Below are 16818 nucleotides of genomic sequence, written 5' to 3'. Positions count from 1 at the left end.
GCCCCTTACCTCACACACATAACCCCCCACGTAGCCTCGGCAGGTGCCCCCATGTTGGCAGGGCTGGGCCAAGCAGGGGTCCACCTCCTGCTCACAGTGGCTGCCCGTGCGGCCTTCTGGGCACACGCAGTAGTGGGAATTGTCCTTATCCACACACCGCCCACCTGTCTGACACAGCTCTTCCAGCCGTACCCCTGCGCAGAGGAGAGCCGGATCAGGCACGGGTTTGCCCCTCCCTGCCGGCATCGCTCCCAGCATCACTGAACATCCCTGCGGCCATCAGTCACCAGGGTCTCACGCACACCCCATCGGGTTGTCATACAGCCACCCCCCAAACTGGCACGGGCTCAGTCACCGACACATACCCACACCTCTGCTGCGCGCACTAGCTCGGTCACACATGGCATCACCGACATCATCCCGCTACCTCGTGGTGACCGAGGCATACACCATCCTGGCCCTGACCAGCTGTGCCACGTTACACATCCACCAACACTCAGCCACACACCCCATCCCGCCCGCACGCTCTGCCATACCTTACTGTATTCACATTAGCAAGGTGTGCACACGCCCCCTCCGGAGCCCCACACCCCGCCTCTGTGCTCCCCCTCACCGAGCTGGGCTGCGGCCTCCCTGCAGGGCACACTCCGGATGTCACAGAGGCGGCCGCTCCACCCCGGAGGGCAAAGGCAGTAGAAGGTGGCCCCGGTCGGGGCGCAGCGACCCCCGTTCTGACAGGGCGCGCGGCTGCACCAGTCTACCAGCGTCTGGAGGGCAAGTTGTCAGCGTCAGCACTCGAGGACTCCCGAGGAGCCGCACCCCAGCTTCTCCAGGGTCTCGGGCAGGCCCCTACCCCAGAACAGCCCTCCAAATTCCTCCTCGGGGCCCCCGGTGACCCCGCCCACCTGGCACTGCGTGCCAGTGAAGCCCTCCGGGCAGGTGCAGCGGAAGCCAGGGTGGGCAGCAGTGCAGACGCCCCCGTGCAGACAGGGCCGAGAGAGGCAGGGGTCGGCCTCGTGCTGGCAGTGTGCGCCAGTGTAGCCCGGGCGGCACTGGCAGCTGAACGAGCTCACGCCGTCCACGCAGGTCCCGCCATGGAAGCAGGAGCTGGAGGGGAAGGGAGGGAGGGGTCAGGCTCCGCCCCCATGCAGGCCCCGCCTTCCCGGCCCCTCCCCGCGTGGAGAGGGCACTCCTCTCTGACCCCTACCTGCCACAAGAAGCCGCAGCCCCAGCAGAGGTCCCGCCCCTTCCTCTCCCTTAGCCCCAATTTACCAAGTACTTCAGACCTAAGGTGGGAGACACGTGGAGGCTCTGGCCTGGCCTGGCCTCACTCCCTTAGGAACCAGCATCTCTAAGGTGACCTCCAAACAGATGCTCTGACCCTTCCCGGACATTGCTCCATCACGAATCAGAGCTGTGAGGTGGGTGCCACGCCGAGAACCCCCTTCCTGTCCCCACCCCTTCTCATGTTCCACACCCCATCCGATGCCAGGGTCCCTAAGCTCCCGGTAGAGGCCCCACACACCTGGGGCTGCAGTCCGGTAGGTCCTTTTCACAGTGGAAACCTCCATAACCAGGTGGGCACGTGCAGGTAAAGGAGGCCACATGGTCGGTGCAGGTGCCCGGGCCACAGGGGCTGCTGAGACACTCGTCCACATCTCGGGCACAACGGGGACCAGCGAAGCCAGGGAGGCAGGAGCACGAAAAGGAGCCCACGCCATCCTGACAGGAGCCACCATTCAGGCAGGGGTCTAAGGTCCAAAGGGAGAAGGTCTGGTCATACCCTTCACCCCCCATCAGCCCAACCTGACCCAACCATGCCTTTCATAGCAGGGAATCAGGAGGAAACCAGGCTTAACTGGGAGGGGCACGTTTGATCAGAGGGATCAAATTCTGTCCCCTCTGTGGCCTCATCTCCTCCCTTATCTGGAAACCTCACCTATGTGCAAGGAGGAGAGAGATAGGGGAGCCAAAAGGTCCCTTTGAGCTGCCAAGCACATGCTGCTATTGTGTCTATTTAATTGCTGGGCACAGCACAGAAGGCCTCCTCCAGACCTATGCCCGCCAGTATGGTGGCCATTGGCCATGTGTGGCTACTAAGCCCTTGACATGTGGCTGGCCCAAATTGGGATGTGCTATAAGTGAAAAATAAACCCTCGATTTCTGATTTTGAAGATTTAGTATGAAAAAAAATGAATGTAAAATATCTCAATAATTTTATATTGATTACATGTCAAGATAACATTTTTATATATTAGTTTAAATAAAAAAATATTATTAAATTTAATTTTTTTTTTTTTTTTTTTTTTTACTTTTTCAACGTGGCTACTAGAAAAATTTTAAGTATCTATGTGGCTTGCGTTACTGGTCTATTAATGCTCCAGGAGGACTCACTGGGGGCCTATTATGTCATACTTGACACATAATGTTAACTTGCTTGTTGCCAGAGGCAGTCTACGGGCTTCAGACAGACCTGGGCTCCAATCCCACCTCATCCCTCTTGCTTCACAACCTTGGGCAAGTCACCTAACCTCTTTGGGGCCTCGGTTTTCAAGAATAAAATGGGAAAAGTTAAGAGAAGTATGAAGATGAAAGCTCAGTTCTGGGTACACAGTATGGGCTTGAGGAACATGTTCTCTAGAGCAGCACCCCTGGGGGCTCCCCTGAACTCACTGGGGTCACAGTCATCGATGTCCTGATCACAGGAAGGGCCACTATACCCCCTATGGCAGGTACAGCTGAAACTCCCCTCCAGGTTGGTGCAGGTACCGTGGGAGCCACAGGGTGAGGGGCCAGCACATTCATCCACATCCTGCTGGCATCGTGGGCCTGGGGATGGGGAGCAAGGTAACATCTAGGGTTAGAGGGTGCAGGGTAGGGCCTGAGAGTACCTGGCACTCAGGAAGAACCTGAGGTGGGTAAGAAGGCTGAGGTGGGTGAATACAAGATATGCGGTCATTTGCCTCTGGGTGTTTTGCACATGCGGTTCCCAAACTGCCTTCCCCTTATTTAAGTGAGTAGTGAATGCATTCTGATGAGGTCTGCCCCTCCAGGAAGCTGTCCCCAAACCCTCCGCCTGAGTCCTAGCTTCCCCACCACCATATCCGTTCGTCTTCTCCAGAACTGACCACACAGGCTGCAGGTGTCCGTGTCCAGCTCGGTCCCTTCCTAAAAAGAAGCCCCCTCAAAAGACAGAGCCAAGGGTACGTTTCCCTCTGGGTCCCCAGCACCACCCAGTATGCAGCGGGGTGCAGAGGAGGTGAAGGAGAGGAGGAGGAGGAAGGAGCAAGTGGTGTACCTTGCCAGCCAGGGGGGCAGGAGCAGACAGGCAGCTGGCCCGGGGCAGACTCACAGTGGCCCCCGTGCTCACAGGGGTTCGGGGCACAGGGGGATGGCAGCTCACACTGACGGCCTGTGGTGGGCAGGCAGAGTGAGACGGTCTTGACAGATTCCTTGTCCCCATCTCCCTCCAGGGTCCCCACCTTGATACCCACCTCCAAGGCTCCTGGGGCGGGGGAGGGGGGCCGGCAGAGGGAAAGGGAAAAAAAAAGGCAAATGTAGAGGAGGGAGAGTGGAGCAGAAAGGAAATGAGCAGGAAGAAGTGGGGAGGGAGAGCCTGGGGTGGGAACACACCCTGGACACCAGGGGGACAGGTACAATGGAAGCCCATTCCATCACTGGTGCAGGTGCCGCCGGACTGGCAGGGCTGCGATTCGCAGGCATCTCGAGCAAGGCTCTGGCTGCATCGGGGACCACTCCAGCCAGGCTCACACACACAGCGGAACCTGGAGGGGAAGGCAGTCAGGGAATGCCCGTGGGCAGGGAGGCAGCAGGGGGTCAGGGGCTGGGGAGGAGCCTCACCCTCCGGGTGCATCGTGGCAGACACCATGACTGCAAGGTTCTTGGGCACAGGGATGGCTCGGGGGGAGGCAGAGTGGGGGCAGGGAGCCGGGAGGGCAGAGGCAGTGGAAGCCATTTTCCCCATCCATACAGGAACCTCCATCACCGCACGGACTGGACGCACACTCGTTGATCTCCACGTTGCAAAGGGGCCCTGGAGAGCACGAAGGCAACTTCATCCCTGGACAAGGGCGATGGTGCCAACAGGGAAAGGCAACCTTGCTGAATTTAGCATGGCCCTTGAGCAAGAACAACCTCATTTCATAACACATCAGCTCTTGTACAAATTAAGACAGCCACCTCCTCAACCCAGAGCTGCCTTGCCCCAGATCATACTCGTGCCCAAACTTACATGAAGTCACCTTCATTTTCACCAAGGATTACTTTGGCCCCCTGCAGAAACACCCCCATCCCTGAGACTGGACACCCTCATGTGTGTTCCAAGATAACCTTGAGCTGATATGGGGACGACCTCAGGCCAGTGGGAGAGAGCACAACCGCAGGGCTAAGTGTGGACAATCTCATTGGACAAGCGAATGCAAAGAGAGGGGCAAACTCAGCCAAGAATAGGGTGATTTCACCCTCACCCTCTCACCCAATAAAGACCCTCTCCCCATGGCAGCCACTTGCCCACCTGTGAAGCCAGGCTGGCAGACACAGTCATAGCGGTTGATGCCATCCCGGCAGACTCCAAAGGTGCAGGGGTTGCTGGCACAGTCATCAATGTTCACCTCGCAGTTCACTCCTGGGGAGGGGGAACACCGCAGGGGAAGCCACCAGTGAGCCCCACCAGGAGCACCATTCCCAAGCCCTCTGTGCCCTTCCAGATGTACTGTTTCTGCCCCAGCCCAGCCTCCAGCCCCACCTGTGGTGCCAGGAGGGCAGCGGCAGAGATATTTGTCCACCAAGTCTAGACATTTGCCCCCGTGGCGGCAGGGCTGGCTGCGGCACTCGTCCACCTGGCTCTCACAGCGCGTGCCTGTGTATCCCGGGGCGCAGGCACACGAGAAGCTGGCAATGCCGTCCACACAGCGCCCATGGTGGCACGGGTCCGGGGAGCAGTCGTCCACGTTGCGCTCACACAGCGTGCCCTCGAAGCCTGGAGGACCAAAGGGTCAGGCTCCACCCACGTGCCAAGGTCCTGCCCACAGCCGTGGCCTCAGCCCAATCCTGGCCCAGCTCTACCTCAGGCCCCGCCCACCTAGCCAGCAGGAGGTGGGCTCAATTCAGGCCCCGCCCCCTAACTCCATCCAGCCACAAGCTCCAGGACTCGCCCCTGGCCAAGACACTTTCACAGATAAATCCCATCCCCAACCGTAACCCCGCCTCCAATCCTTACATTATCAGCCCTGTTCCGCCTCACTCTCCACTCTGGACTGGAAATGGGGACACATGGGAAGTGCCTGGAGATAGAGGGATTTGGACACGCCCCCTCTACCAAGGTGCACCCCACTGGCCCCACCCCTAGTCTTACCAGGGCTTACATCCATCATTGGCTCCCTCCCATGGCTCTGTCATTGGCTCTACTCGTGCCTTGCTGCAGCCCCGCCCCCAAATTTTCCCCAAGGCTGTTATTTGCCTTCCCCCTCCCTTGCCCCGTCTCCAGACTCTTGCTGGCCTGTCACTGGCCCTCTCTCACCCTCTGCACAGCGGCATTCGTAGCCATCGGGCTGGTCCACGCACTTGGCTCCATTCCGGCAGGGTGTGCTTGCGCACTCATCCACATCCAGCTGACACATGGCCCCACTGAAGCCTTAGGGCGGGGAGTGGGATGGGCAGAGGCCCGGATAGGGTCAGAGAAGTCACCCCCTGCCAGCCCTGCCTTGTTTGGGTGGGATGAGTGGGATGATCATTTACTTAGTTTTTTGTATGTGTGTTTTTTTGTCTGTTTGTGTTTTAAATAGGCTCCATGCCCAGCGTGGAGCCCAACGCAGGGCTTGAAATCACAACCCTGAGATCAAGACCTGAGCTGAGATCAAGAATCAGATGCTTAACCAACTGAGCCACCCAGGCGCCCCAACTTAGTTTTAAATTAATTTCAATGTCTTTCATAGTATGTGGTTTCTGTTATGACAGTTATCCACTAGCATGGTCTTACAGGCTCCCCTAGAGCCTTTGCCTCTGCAGGGACCTGTCTTTTTCAGGCTCTCTGGCCCAGCATCCTCACCTGAGGGGCAGGTGCAGCTGAAGCCGTTGACTCTGTCCTTGCAGACCCCACCATTGACACACGGGCTGCTTTGACACTCATCCATGTCCACCTCACAATAGGTGCCTGTAAAGCCTAGGGAGTGAGGGAGGAGGATTAGAGCAGTGGGGCTTAGCCTCTTCTATAAAGGGAGAGCAAATGGGAAGGTACTCCCTTTCCCACCCATAGAGAGCTCCCCTGAGCCTTGCTTGGCCTTGCCCCCCACCCACCAGCCCAATCCCAGATTCAGCTTTTGGCCTCATGAGTGGCCTCATCCTCACCCCGCTGTGGATCCAACTGGTCCAAGGCTTATGTGATTCCATATGGGCCTTGCCTTCAGACCACCTTCCTCCCTCTGTAGTCCTCACACTCTACCAGGTCCTCAGCTACCAGCCCCAGGGCCCACTATAACCTTGGGCCCAGCCTCAATCCCACCCCAGCGTTAGGGAAAGATGGTCTGCAGGCTCCACCTTGACCCACTGCAGCTCCTGGTCCCACCCTCATATCATCTCCCCCCGCCCCAGTGGGTCCTAAGGCACAGACTCCACTCCCAGCCCATCTGAGGTTCTACAGACTCCATTTGACCATGGCCCCAGCCTCGCACAAAGATTCTGCTATGGCCCAGCCTCCACCTCGTCTCAGGGTCCCGTTCCAGACACAGTTTCACCCAGAAGGGAGGTGGGGGTGTGTGGCCTGCAGGCTTCCCTTGCCTCGCCCCCAGCTTCGGCTCCGCCCCAGCCTCGCCCACCGCCCCGGCCACACCCACCACGCACCTGCCATGCAGATGCAGGTGAACTGGCCTATGCGGTCGAGGCACGTGGCCTGGTTGCGGCAGGGCCCGGATAGGCACTCGTTGACGTCGGTCTCACAGCGCGGGCCAGTGTAGCCACGGCCGCACTGGCACAGGAACGAGCCCTGTGTGTTCACGCACCGGCCCAGGTGCTCACATGGGTTGGCACCTGCAGGAGTGGGCATCGCCAGTGTGAGTGTGGGTGGCTAAGGACCTGCCTCTCCCCTCCCTCCCAACTCTCGGACCGCACCCCCCTCACCAATGGAGCACTCATCCACATCCTGGTCACATGCCCCGCCGGTGAAGCCTGGTGGACAGGTGCAGATGGCCCGGCCATTCACGGGGTTCGTGTCGCAGATAGCATCCTCGTGACAGGGGTTGCTGACGCAAGCGTCATCCAGATGACACAGAAGCCCTGAAAAGGGGTAGGCAGAGTCCAAGGGTGGACCCTCCAGCTCTGCCCAAATGTCCCACATGCCCCACATATCGTTTTGTGTTTTGTCTTTATTAACCTGCAGTGCATTTAGTAGCTATCTTCCCCAACAATTTACGATGAAAACTGTCAAACGTACTGCAAAGTTGATTCATACGCCCACCACCTAGATTCAACTCTTGTTAAGCTTTACCTATTTTCTGGGGCGCCTGGGTGGCTCAGTCGGTTAAGCGACTGCCTTCGGCTCAGGTCATGGTCCTGGAGTCCCGGGATCGAGTCCCGCATCGGGCTCCCTGCTCAGCGGGGAGCCTGCTTCTCCCTCTGACCCTCCCCCCTCTCATGTGCTCTCTCTCTCTCTCATTCTGTCTCAAATAAATAAATAAAATCTTTAAAAAAAAAAAAGCCTTACCTATTTTTTATTTTTCTGAACCATTTGTAAATGAGTTGGGAACAGCCACATATTGTTTTAAAATCTGTAGACTCCTTTTCTGATTATAGACCCTCAAGCCTTTGCTTCTGCAGTATCCTCTGCCTGACATGCCCTGCCCTCCATAGCCAAGTCCCCCTCCCAAACACTTTCCCTGACCTCTGCCACTTGCAGAGGTCCCGTCTCCTTCTCAGTCACAGGATAGCTCTCTGTTCCCACGGCTACTGCCCTGGACTGTGGGCCAGCCTCTGCTTAGGCCCCTCCTAGGCTCACCCTGCACCCCAAACCTGGCCTCCAGCATAATCATTCTAACACTCGAGTCAGACCCCATCCCTGCCCCCATTGCAGAACCATCGACGGCGCCCTGCTGCCTATAAGGAAAACAGCCACTCACCAGTCTTGCCCATGGGACAGGCACAGTAGAACGAGGCCACACGGTCATGGCAGGTGGCCCCATGGAAGCACACAGCCGTGGCACAGTCATCGATATTCTGACTGCAGCTCTCGCCTGTCCAGCCATTGACACACACACAGCTGTGGCCACCCAGAGTGTTGAAGCAGGTGCCCCCATTGTGGCAAGCGTTGGGCTGCAGCTGACATTCGTCCACATCCTCCGTGCAGAATTGGCCTGTGGCACACAGACGCACCAGTCCACACCCGCTGCTTGCCCACCCAGGGCCTGCCACCTGGCTGTCGCCGGCCCTGCTGCTCACCTGTCCATTCAGGAGGGCACTGGCAGTTGTAGGTGTTGACGCCATCCACACATGTCCCCCCATTTAGACATCGGTGTCCTGGACAGTCGTCCACATTCACTTCACAGTTCTGGCCCTCGAACCCTAGCATGGGAGGGGGACGCAAAGATGGTCACTGCCAGGCTGGCCCGCGGTCCCTGCACTCCTGCCACCTCCCCAGGGCACAGCTCCCTCACCAGGAAGGCAGGCGCAGTCATAGGTGAGATCGCCACTCTGTCTACATGTGCCCCCATTGCGGCACGGCGAGGGGGCGCAGGGCACCGCAGCGTTCTCACACAGTGGCCCCGTGTAGCCAGCTGGGCACTGGCAGCGGAAGGAACCAGGCGTGTTGAGGCAGGTGCCACCATGGCGGCAGGGCCCTCCCACCCGGCACTCATCCACGTCGCTTCGGCAGCTGCGGCCCTGGTAGCCAGGTGGGCAGGAGCAGATGTAGCGGCCATCGGGCCCCACCGAGCAGCGGGCACCATGGGTACAGGGACTGCTGAGGCAGGGGTCCGGCAGGGAGCAGTCGGGACCTAGAGGGACCAGGAGAGGGTGAGCTTAGGCTGTTCACACCCTTGCCTGTCTTGGGCTCCCCTCCAGATCGTCCCTTACCTCGGAAGCCACGGGGGCAGCGGCAGGAGAACCGGGCGGTGCCTGCCACCACGGAGCTCTGGCAGATGCCACGGCCAGCACAGGGGCCCGAATGGCAGGGGTCTTCCAGCTGGCACCGCTCGCCCACCCATCCTGGTGGGCACCTGTGGGCAGAGATAGCTTAGTACAGGGCGGTACCAGGGTGGTACCGGGCAGGTGCATCCCAGACACACACGTGACAGGCAAGAAACACACAAGCAAACAGCCCAACAAACAGGCACACCCGCTCATTCGTGCAACCAATATTCACTGAGTACCTACTATGTTTTTAGCAATAGGAATACAGTTGCAAATACATTAAAAGTCATCCCCACCCTCTTTATGCTCACAGCCAAGTTGGGCAAAGAGAAGATACACTAATAATGAATTATATAACATGCCAGCATGGGACGGTAAGGGCCATGAAGAGTTCAGTGGGTTTTGAGTGATGGCCCCAGAAAAGAAATGCCCATGTCCCAGAACCTGTGATTCTGACCTTATTTGGAAAAAGAGTCTTTGCGGATGTAACTAAGTGACAGATAGCAAGATGAGATCATCCTGAATTTTCCAAATGGGCCCCTAAATCCATTGGCAGAGGGAGATTTGGGAGAAAGAGGAGAAGGCCATGTGGAAGACAGAAGCAGACCCTGGAGTGCTTCCCCCACAAGGCAAGGAGTGCCTGGAGCTGCCAGGAGGTGGAAGAGGCCACTGGAGACAGCATGGCTGCCAACACCTGGATTTCAGACTTCTGGCCCCCAGAACTGTGAGAATAAATTTCTGTTGTTGTAAACCACCCAGTTTTTGATGGTTTGTTATGGTAGCCAGGAAACTAGGACACAGGATGAGGGAGATGAGCAAGGAAGAAAGGCAAACAGGATATTTTCAGACTGAAGAAGGTGAGGGAGGGGGCCATGGGGCTGTGTGAGGAAGAGCCTTCCAGGCAGAGGGAATTAGCAAATGCAAAGTCTCAGACTCCAGAAGACAACCACTCAGGCACACACAGACAGACAGACAGACTCAGAAACATACACAGATAACACAGCGGGACAGCCAATTCGACATACTGGCCTGGCGAACATTCAGACCCAAATCCACAGCGCAGTTCACAGATGGGTAGCTCTCATGTGGACAGACAGGGTAACTCTCACAAATCCTCCACTCCTTTCCTGGAGGCACATACAACCCTTCCTGCCACCGGGAGGAGGAGGTGGAGAGTCCTTCGGCCTGCAGACCCTTCCCCAAACCCACCAAGGCAACCTTGAGTAGGAGGGAAATAAGGCGGTTGGCCTTGAGACTGGAAACCTCCAGAGGGACACTGGCGGGGTGGGAGGGAAGGGTTTGGACTGGCAAGAGGGTCCAAGGCCCCGCCCCCGACGCTGCCCACCCCTCGCGCGGTTCCTCCCTCTGGCTCGCCCCAGCCGCTTGGGGCTAACCTCAGGCAGCTGACTCAGTCCCTAGCGTCACCCACAAAATCCCCCCACCACCCCGGCCCCCAGCAAAACAGGCCAGGACACGGCAGGGCAGGGGTGCCCACGGTGTTAAGAAAGGAAGGCCAGGCTCCCAGCCCCCTCCCCAAAGACCCGCTGGGCGAGGACGTCCGTCACGACTGCGCGCCGAGAGGGGGCGCGCTGCGCCGGGCGCCGGGGACTGCGGGTCCCACCGCCAGGCAGGGCGCGGCCGCGCGGCCCCCTCCCGACGCCCCGGGCGGGTTCCCACGCTCTGCGCCCCGCTCCCCTGCCGACCGGTCGGGCCGGTTCCAGCCTCCGCCCGCGCCCCGCCTCACAGCCAGGGCTTCGGGGGAAACCGACAGGGGGGAGAGCACACTTGGTTGGGGGTCAGCGGGAGGGGAGGGGCTGCGGCGAGGACTAGGAGACAGAGACGACGGAAGAGGCTAAGGGGGATCCGAGGAGGGGTGACATACTGGGGCGTTCCTGAAAAGACACGAGTATTTAGAACCTTGAAGGCGATTGAGGGGCCCGTGGGGAGTGGTTCCCACGGCCCAGCTCTGGGAACAGCCCGCTCCACTCCGGGGAATCCGGGCTCCGGGCAGCCGCGCGCGCTGGTGATTCACCTGTTGAGGGGCGGGGCAGCCGTGGCAGCATTCACCTGTCGGCTGTATTCCAGGTGCAGAGCTCCACTGCGCAGGCGCCGGGCCCGGCGGCTCCGCCTCGCAGGTGAGTGGCTCCAGATAAAGTCACACTTTCCCCCACCCCGCACCATCGCAGACTCCCAACCCGAGGAACCCGCTCGGCCAGGCTAAGCCCCCACCTGGGTAAGCCCAAGTGGGGCTCCAGTCAAAGTGCGTGTGTAACTTCGAAGGGGCTCTCCGGGATCAAAATTCACCCCAGACCCGCCCAGCATGGCACACATGTAGTTGAATAAACGAATACATTAATGAATCAATCAATGGCTACTATTACTAATGACGATATTATAAAAGGAACCAAGCATTTCCCCAAAACCTTGAGACTATACGCTGAGCACTATGCTGAGTTCATCATATGAAGTGTCTCTTAATCTTTACAATCAACCCCATAAAGGAGGAACTATGATTGCCCCATTTTCCAGTTGCAAAAACTGAGGTTCGGAGAGCTCAAAGCACTTGCTCAAGGTATCCCAGAGCCCAGAATTCAAATTGAGTTCTGTCTCCCTCTGCTCAGTTCTTTCCCAGCCTCCACTCAGCAACTCCAACCCTCTGCCTTTCCCTGTGTTATCCAACAACTGAATTCTTGAACCCCTTCATGCTCACAAGCCAGGGAGAAGCACCTCTATTTCACAGATGCAATGAGATCCAGAGAGAAGTGACTAACCCAAGGTCAGAGAGCAAGAAAGTGACAGAGCAGGGCTGTATTACAGGTCCCCTGTACCCCCACCACTAAATGATGAGACATGGGAGGATGCAATTGGTGTACCCATTACTGCCAAGCCATTGCTCCCTGAAGATCTGTTGATTGAATAATAACTGCCTCCATCAGAGGCCTCTACACGTGACCTCAGGCAGCCAAGAACTCTGTGAAGTGGGGGTTAGTGTGCCTGTTTTCCAGACCAGGACACCAAAAGCTTAAAGGGTTTAGGTCCCAGGCAGTCAGCAACACAATGTGGGATCTGAACCCAGGCCAGACAAATTGCAGAGCCCCTGCTCTTAACCTTCCTCAGTTCTTAACCCTGCTCGATTCCAGGGGGGAAACAAGAGGTTACCCAAGCCATACACATGTAGGATGTGGTAAAGGCATCCATGGTGGACACAGAGGCAACGGGAGAAGACAGACAACCTCCCCACACAGGACCCACTGATGGCTCAGAGCCAGGCACTCACAGGCAGGCAGCCTCCCGGGAGGGCAGCTGGGTGCAGCGACCTCCATTCATACACGGGCTCCCGTCCAGGCAAGGGGGTGCTGTGTAGGGACAAAGGAAAGTGGGGGGTCAACCAGGCACCCAGGAACCCTAGCTCAGAGTGACAGAGCCCATCCTTCCCTCCCCCAGGCAACAGCTGCAATGGGCTGGGGGTGTCTCTGTGGGTGCATGGAGCCCCCGCATCCACAGTTCCCACGGCCCCCCGCCCCGGCCCCAGCTGTTAGGGCTGCAGCTGTCCCTGCCAGCTCAAGCCCTGGGAACCACAAGGCAAGGGCGGGCAGGAGGAGGTGCTGACTTGTGCCAGATGTGGGGACTCAGGAAGCTGCCAGAATGGGGGGTGCAGAGGCAGGAAGTGAGGGTGCTGAGTGTTAAAGGGAGGTCTGGGGCTGTGTGCCCAAATCCCAGGGTAATGGAGAGGGCAGGGGCAAGGAGGCCTGGGGCCATGGGTCTTTCTTGCCCTGATGTCGGGCATCTACTCCAGCTGGGCAGAGCTGCATGGTGCTCTGGTGAGAGGGGCCAAGGCCTGTACCCCATGCACAGCCAGCACTGGGTGGTGCAGGGATAGGGTGTGGGTTGAAGGGAGGAGCATCTTGCACTAGGCATGTGCTGCCCTGTCCAGCATCCCCATCCCTGAGGGCTGTGTCCCTCTGGGGTGTGGCAGTCTAACTGTCCTGTCAGACTGGTCTGGGGTGCGGCTGGGTGTGAGCTAGTGGAGAACTGTGTGCCGGCAGGTGTGGGGCTACTGTGTGTGTGTGTGTGTCACAGATAGAGATGGAAAGAGAGAGATGGAGGGAGATAGAGAAAAACGGAGACACAAAGAAGGAAACCAGACGCAGGCTGACACAGAGAGGCTGAGATGTACAGAGACAGAGAGGGAGAGACAGAAGTTGAGCTGGACATGAGAATAGGACAACATGGCATGTGTCCCCTTCCTCAGGGGACAGGCAGACAGGACACTACCACCCAGAGAGGGGCCTGTGGGGGTTTGTGAACTCACACTAGGAGCCACGTGATGCAGACTGTGGGCCTCGCCAAACTGTGGGCCATGTGAGCGACATGTGTGTGTGCTTGAAGGACGCGGGTGTGTGTGTGCATGCTGGATCTGTCGTGAGTGCCCGTGCATGTGAACTGTTCGTCTGGTATACAGCTGTGTGTCTCTGCGGGACCAGTGTATTCCCAGGTGTGTCTGCGTATGGGTTAGATGCGCCTGTCTGCGGGTATAAACTGGGTGCAGGCATGCCCTGGGTCTGTCTGCATGTGTCTGAATGTGTGCAGGCAGCGTGTACAGGGCCTTGGGCTGGTGATCCCTGATACGTATGAACATGTGTAATTGTACGTACCAGTATGTTAGTGTGTGAGCTGCGTATCCATTCTGCGGGTGTAGTGCGTGTGCGTGTGTGTGCGCACGTCCCCATCTGCATGTGTGACCCAGGGCTGTGTGTGCCTGCGAGTGTGTGATAGGCCGCGTGTGTGCGCGCCGGCCCCGCGGGGGCGGCAGCTCCTGCCCGATCCTGCCCGGTCGGTCGGGCACCGGTCGGTCGGGCACCGGGCTGGGCGGTGCAGGCCCTTCCTTCCCAGCGCCGAGGCCCACAGCGGCTCCCCGGGACCCCGGGCCAGGGCCTCTCGGCCCGCGCCCCTCTTCCGCCGGCCAGGCCTCCCTTGGGGGTGTGCGCCCCCGCAGCCCCCGCCCAGGCCCCGCCGCCCGTCCCGCTTTGTCTGGCAAAGAAAGCGCGAGGCCGGCCCGGGGGGGAGGGGGTGTCTAGACGGCGCGGCCATTGTCCCAAGCGGGGGAAGGGAGAACGGGCAGGGGGAGGGGCGGGGGGCCCCGGCCGGCTGGGGAGGGGCTCGGGCTGCGGAGACGGGGCTCTGGAGCTGGAGAGGAGCACGTGGGCTCGCGCCCCCCGCCCTCCCTTTCCCTCCCCTCACGGGGGCGGGGTCCCGTGGCCGCCCGGTCCCGGCGGCCAAGGGAGGGAGCGGGGCCGCGGGCGGGGAAAGGGGCGCGGGCGCCGCTGTGGCTCCAGCTCCTACTCCGGCTCCGGGTCTTGCGGCGCTCCGGCCTGAGAAGTTTTTCCCCGAGTTCGGAGCTCCGAGAACTTCGCGCCCCCTCCCCGTCCCCCACCCGGCCAGGCCAGCCCTGGGTGTGTAGGGGGGCTTTTGTGCGAGGGGTTCCCAACCTGGGGGCATTGGGCTCCAATCGTGACCTTCCCAGGACTCCAGACCGACGGGCATTGGGAGCGAGCCCCAGACTCTTGGTCCCCCCGATCTTGCGTCCCTGATCCCCGCACCTCAAGCTCCCACTCCCTCATTCCTGGGTCCCTTCATCCCCAACTCTAATCGCTCCTGAGCCCCTATTCTGCGGACCTCTGGGGCCCTACTCCTTCCCCCCCTTGAGCCCCCCCCCCCCCCCCCCCGGGACTGGCACGTAGCCCCCGGGCTCCTGCTCCCTGCCCCCGTTATGGTCCTTGGCTCCTAGGCCAGCCCCCCAGCCCCAGACTCGGGGGTCCTTAAACTCCGCTCTTACCCTCCCCCAACCCACCCACCCAGTCCCGCCCGCTAGGTCCCAGCCCCTCACCTGCAGCCCCGGGCCCCGCTAGCAGTAGCAACAGGGGCAGCGCCCGCACGGGCGGCAGTGGTGGCGGCGGCGACATCGGGCGGCGGCAGCGGCGGCCCCGGGTCCCCGGCCCCATGGCGGCCGGCCGCGACCCTCCCTCCTCCCTCCTCCCTCCTTCCCTGGGCTCCGGGCGCGTCCCGGGCCAGCCTCCGCGCCGCCAACTTCGCCAAAGTGAGGCTGCCGGGCCGCCCCGCCCCCAGCCCTGGGCGGCTCGCCCCGCCCCGGGGCCGGCCCTGCGCTCCCCCGCACTCCCCCCCACACCCCACCTCCCGGCCTCCCGGGGTCTCTGCCCACCCTCCACCCACACAGCCTGGGACCCGCAGACCCTAGGAAATTCAGGCCGACCATGCAGTGAAGCGTGGGCTGAACCCTCAGTGACAGACACACCGGCTTCGTGAACACCCCAGCTCCCAGTACACGCTCAGAGCAGGGGACACACACAGAGCCAGGGCACAAATACAGACCTCCAGATACCCTGAAACTGAGGCCAAGCACGTCCTGAGCAGGAGCCTGGGGGGAGTCCTGAGAAGCTCATGCACACACAGCTACCATGCACAGACGCAGACGTATGCACAGAGCTTCATGGGGACTTAAAATACAAAACACAGACCCAAAGCTCAGGCCCAGTCAGGCCTTGAGCCGGGCAGCATTGCAGCCTCAGACCTCAGACACACATTAGGAAGGAGCCTCATGCATATGGGCAAACACACACAGACACACAAACACACCTTCTTACTCTCAGCTCTCCTAGAAAGCTCCTTACTACCCTGTGTGAACTCCGAAGGTCCATCCCAGCCCCCAGCCCCACCCATACCCTACCCAGCTTTGCAGCTCAGCCTTGCTCAATTTCATCAACTGCCTTTTCCAAAAGCAGACATGCTGCAAAGCCACGGAGCAGCCCACTCTGTCCCTGTGATGATAATGGGGACCCCCAAAAGGCCCCAAGCCCAGGCCCGAGGAGCCCTCAGTCTGGGGAAGAAAAAGCTGGACACAGACCCCCGTCCCTCACCCCCAGCACTATGGGTTCAGAGCTGGGCCAGAGGGAGGGACAGAGTCTGGGAAGAGTATATAGGGGGGTTGGTGAGGGCTCTGCCTGAGGGTAGTTACTTATTTGTTCATTCATTTATTCAACAAATAGGTATGAAACTCCAGCTCTATGTCTGACTTTGTTCCAGGGGCTGGGGGTATACCTTCCTCCCCCAGAGAGGGCTTCCCAGAGGAGGGTCCAGTGGAGCTCAGCCAGGAAGGATGAACTAGAGGGGAAACATCCCAGCAGAGACACAGGCCTGCACCCACAGGAGGGAGCAAAAAAAGGAGAAGGAGTGGACAGGCCAGGGGTCACAGTGGCTGGAATGAGGAGGAAGAAGAGGAAGCCAGGCTGCCTCCCTGGTATTTGGCTTGGTGGTGAGGCTACAGGGGGGAGAAATGGTTTGGAGGTGAGGTGATGAATCCGTGGAGCCTGGGGGTCACCTATGTGCAGCTGAACACTGGGACTGAGAATGGGGAAGCCATAATGGGAGATAGTCACAAGGGCACCCCGAGATCTTCAGGCAACTTTTAACCTTTTTATTTTAAAATAATTTCAGGGGCGCCTGGGTGGCTCAGTCGTTAGGCGTCTGCCTTCAGCTCAGGTCATGAACCCAAGGTCCTGGGATCGAGCCCCGCATCGGGCTCTCTGCTCAGCGGGAAGCCTGCTTCTCCCTCTCCCACTCTGCCTGCTTGTGTTCCCTCTCTCTCTGTCTCTCTCTGTCAAA

General features: G+C 59.4%; 1 protein-coding gene across 2 annotated transcripts in view; it reads right to left on the bottom strand.

Annotated features, from left to right (window-relative positions):
* Positions 1-15188, bottom strand: part of NOTCH3 (notch receptor 3) — a 32167-nt gene extending 16979 nt beyond the window's left edge. The window contains exons 1-20 of one of the 2 annotated variants that reach the window (XM_034998676.1): positions 15026-15188; positions 12416-12494; positions 9082-9224; positions 8664-9002; positions 8449-8571; positions 8130-8363; positions 7135-7290; positions 6859-7044; positions 6068-6181; positions 5540-5653; positions 4766-4999; positions 4535-4645; positions 3862-4081; positions 3634-3785; positions 3299-3412; positions 2674-2829; positions 1526-1751; positions 906-1107; positions 614-767; positions 10-194 (exon numbers count right to left, since the gene is read on the bottom strand). In XM_034998676.1, the coding sequence (XP_034854567.1) occupies positions 10-194; positions 614-767; positions 906-1107; positions 1526-1751; positions 2674-2829; positions 3299-3412; positions 3634-3785; positions 3862-4081; positions 4535-4645; positions 4766-4999; positions 5540-5653; positions 6068-6181; positions 6859-7044; positions 7135-7290; positions 8130-8363; positions 8449-8571; positions 8664-9002; positions 9082-9224; positions 12416-12494; positions 15026-15140 (3357 nt within the window). In that variant the 5' untranslated portion in view covers positions 15141-15188. The remainder of the gene's footprint in view (positions 1-9; positions 195-613; positions 768-905; positions 1108-1525; positions 1752-2673; positions 2830-3298; positions 3413-3633; positions 3786-3861; positions 4082-4534; positions 4646-4765; positions 5000-5539; positions 5654-6067; positions 6182-6858; positions 7045-7134; positions 7291-8129; positions 8364-8448; positions 8572-8663; positions 9003-9081; positions 9225-12415; positions 12495-15025) is intronic. The other variant, XM_034998677.1, reaches the window with a different exon arrangement.
* Positions 15189-16818: the final 1630 nt, after the last annotated feature.

Source organism: Mirounga leonina, unplaced genomic scaffold (assembly GCF_011800145.1).
Source record: "Mirounga leonina isolate KUSES-001 unplaced genomic scaffold, KU_Mleo_1.0 Mir_94, whole genome shotgun sequence".
NCBI classification, from domain to species: Eukaryota; Metazoa; Chordata; class Mammalia; order Carnivora; family Phocidae; genus Mirounga; species Mirounga leonina.
This window is presented reverse-complemented; position numbering and strand designations above follow the sequence as displayed.